Raw genomic sequence first — 2,379 nt, 5'->3', positions numbered from 1 at the left:
CATGCTACACACATGCTCATAGCACACACACGCTACACACACGTTCATAGCACACACACGCTACACACATGCTCATAGTACACACACGCTACACACATGCTCATAGGACACACACGCTACACACATGCTCATACTACACACGCTACACACATGCTCATAGTACACACGCTACACACATGCTCATAGCACACACACGCTACACACATGCTCATAGCACACACACGCTACACACATGCTCATAGCACACACACGCTACACACACGCTACACACACGCTCAGATGTCATGTGTGTGTGCAGCCGTTACCTGTGCACTATGCCGTGTGCATGGAGGTGGTGTACGGCGGAGAGGATGTGGCGTGTGTATCGGCGGACCTCCCTCTCATGCAGACGCTTGCGCTCACAGATGCGCTCCATCAGGTCTCCGCCCGCGCACAGCTCCAGGGCCATATAGTAGCAGTGCTCCGTCTCCAGAGTCTCCAGCAGCCGCACCACGTTGGGGTGCACAATCAGCTGCTGGATGCGCGGTTCCCGCTTCATGTTTTTCAGGACGTAGGAGTCCTGCCTCGCCTTCTTCTTATCAATCACTTTGATGGCCACCTGTCGTGTGGAGAGAGAGAGAGAGAGAGAGAGAGAGAGAGAGAGAGAGAGAGAGAGAGAGAGGGAGGGAGGGAGGAAGAAAGGTGAGGTTAAAATGAGGCATTTGGACTGGTTGGAAAATGTGAGTCCTGCTGCCCCTTCTTCTTGAGGAACGCACTGTTTGCAAACTGACATGCAGAGAGAGAGAGTGAGTGAGAGTGAGTGTGGGAGAGAGATAGAGAGACAGACAAAGAGTGAGACAGTGTGTGAGAGAGAGCGACAGAAAGAGAAAGTCAATAAGACGTGCTGTGTCTGGTCCGTGTGCCCTGAAGGCACTGTACAGCCTACAGGCAGTGACAATATTGTAGTAAACACACGGTCATAAGCAGACAAAGAAACCCAGTCCAGAACAGAGCCTCCACAAAGCCTGCGTCAGCCTAAATATAACTGATTTATAAATAGCTAAATTGGTGTGAATTAGCCATGTTGGTATAGATGTGTAGTAATTATTACTGTATAATAATTATTATTGGGTTGTCACTGACTAGCATGAAGTTAGTTAACAGGCTGACTCCCACTCCACCCACTCCACCCACTTTTCCAGTGTCTAAAATCTCCACAGATATACCAGCTCAAACTCTTGCACACTATATAAACTGAAACGCTGTCTTAGTTTTGTTATAGACTCTACTTTGTGTGGTGTGTGTGTGTGTGTGTGTGTGTGTGTGTGTGTGTGTGGTGTGTGTGTGTCTGTGTGTGTGTGTGTGTGTGTGTGTGTGTGTGTGTGTGTGTGAGTGTGGTGTGTGTGTGTGTGTGTGTGTGTGCGTGTCTGTGTGTGTGTGTGTCTGTGTGTGTGTGTGTGTGTGTGTGTGTGTGTGGTGTGTGTGGTGTGTGAGTGTGTGTGTGGTGTGTGTGTGTGTGGTGTGTGTGGTGTGTGTGTGTGTGTGTGTGTGTGTGTGTGTGTGTGTGTGTGTGTGTGTGGTGTGTGTGTGTGGTGTGTGTGTGTGTGTGTGTGTGTGGTGATGATGTTATTAATGGTTTATGTATCAGCTGTGAGGGTAGACGGATTTCACACACCGTAAACTGAGAGTGCAGAGATGGCATGAAATATGGATGACAGTGATGAGTGACATCTGAATGCGTGACCCTAGTACTTTGATTGACAGAATTAGAATAGTGTGTATTTATGCATGATAGTGTGTGTGGGTGTGTGTTTGCGTGCGTGCGTGCATGCGTGCGTGTGCGTGTACATGTGTGTGTGTGTGTGTGCGTGCGTGCGTGCATGCGTGCGTGTGCGTGTACATGTGTGTGTGTGTGTGTGTGCGTGCGTGCGTGCGTGCGTGTGTGTGTGTGTGATGGTTTCTCTCACCTTCTCTCCTGTGCCAATGTGCATGCCCTCCATAACCTTGGCAAAAGAGCCCTTGTTGATCATCTTACCCACCAGGTAGCTGCCCACGCGTTTGGTGTGGGGGAAGCCTCTCACTACGTCTCTAGGAACCTTCCCCAACCTAGCCGGGCCCGGCTGCTCCACCGGCTCCGGCTCCTCTGGGTCAGACATCACCCCGTTCAGACATGACTCGAGCGCAGCAGGCATGGTGCCACCCTCGCCCGCCCGGAGGGGCCGCGTGGCGAACGGCGGGAGGGAGTTGGAGGGAGCTAAGCGCGATGGGCATGTGGGTGGGGCAGGTGGAGCCCCTCTGCTCTCTTGCCGTCGGCGTTCTTCTGCTCACGTGGTTCACAGGTCCACTCTCGTCTTCATCCTCATGTCTTGTCCTGGCCGGGCGTGGTGTCTTTCTTTCTTT

General features: G+C 51.7%; 1 protein-coding gene across 1 annotated transcript in view; it reads right to left on the bottom strand.

The window, feature by feature from the left end:
• Positions 1-2,171, bottom strand: part of LOC113591159 (hormonally up-regulated neu tumor-associated kinase homolog) — a 9,503-nt gene extending 7,332 nt beyond the window's left edge. Inside the window, exons 1-2 of the mRNA XM_035522571.1 lie at positions 1,947-2,171; positions 306-598 (exon numbers count right to left, since the gene is read on the bottom strand). Of these exons, the coding sequence (XP_035378464.1) occupies positions 306-598; positions 1,947-2,171 (518 nt within the window). The remainder of the gene's footprint in view (positions 1-305; positions 599-1,946) is intronic.
• Positions 2,172-2,379: the final 208 nt, after the last annotated feature.

Source organism: Electrophorus electricus, chromosome 24 (assembly GCF_013358815.1).
Source record: "Electrophorus electricus isolate fEleEle1 chromosome 24, fEleEle1.pri, whole genome shotgun sequence".
Classification (NCBI taxonomy): domain Eukaryota; kingdom Metazoa; phylum Chordata; class Actinopteri; order Gymnotiformes; family Gymnotidae; genus Electrophorus; species Electrophorus electricus.
The sequence above is the reverse complement of the archived record's forward strand: the minus strand, read 5'-3'. Positions and strand labels throughout refer to the sequence as shown.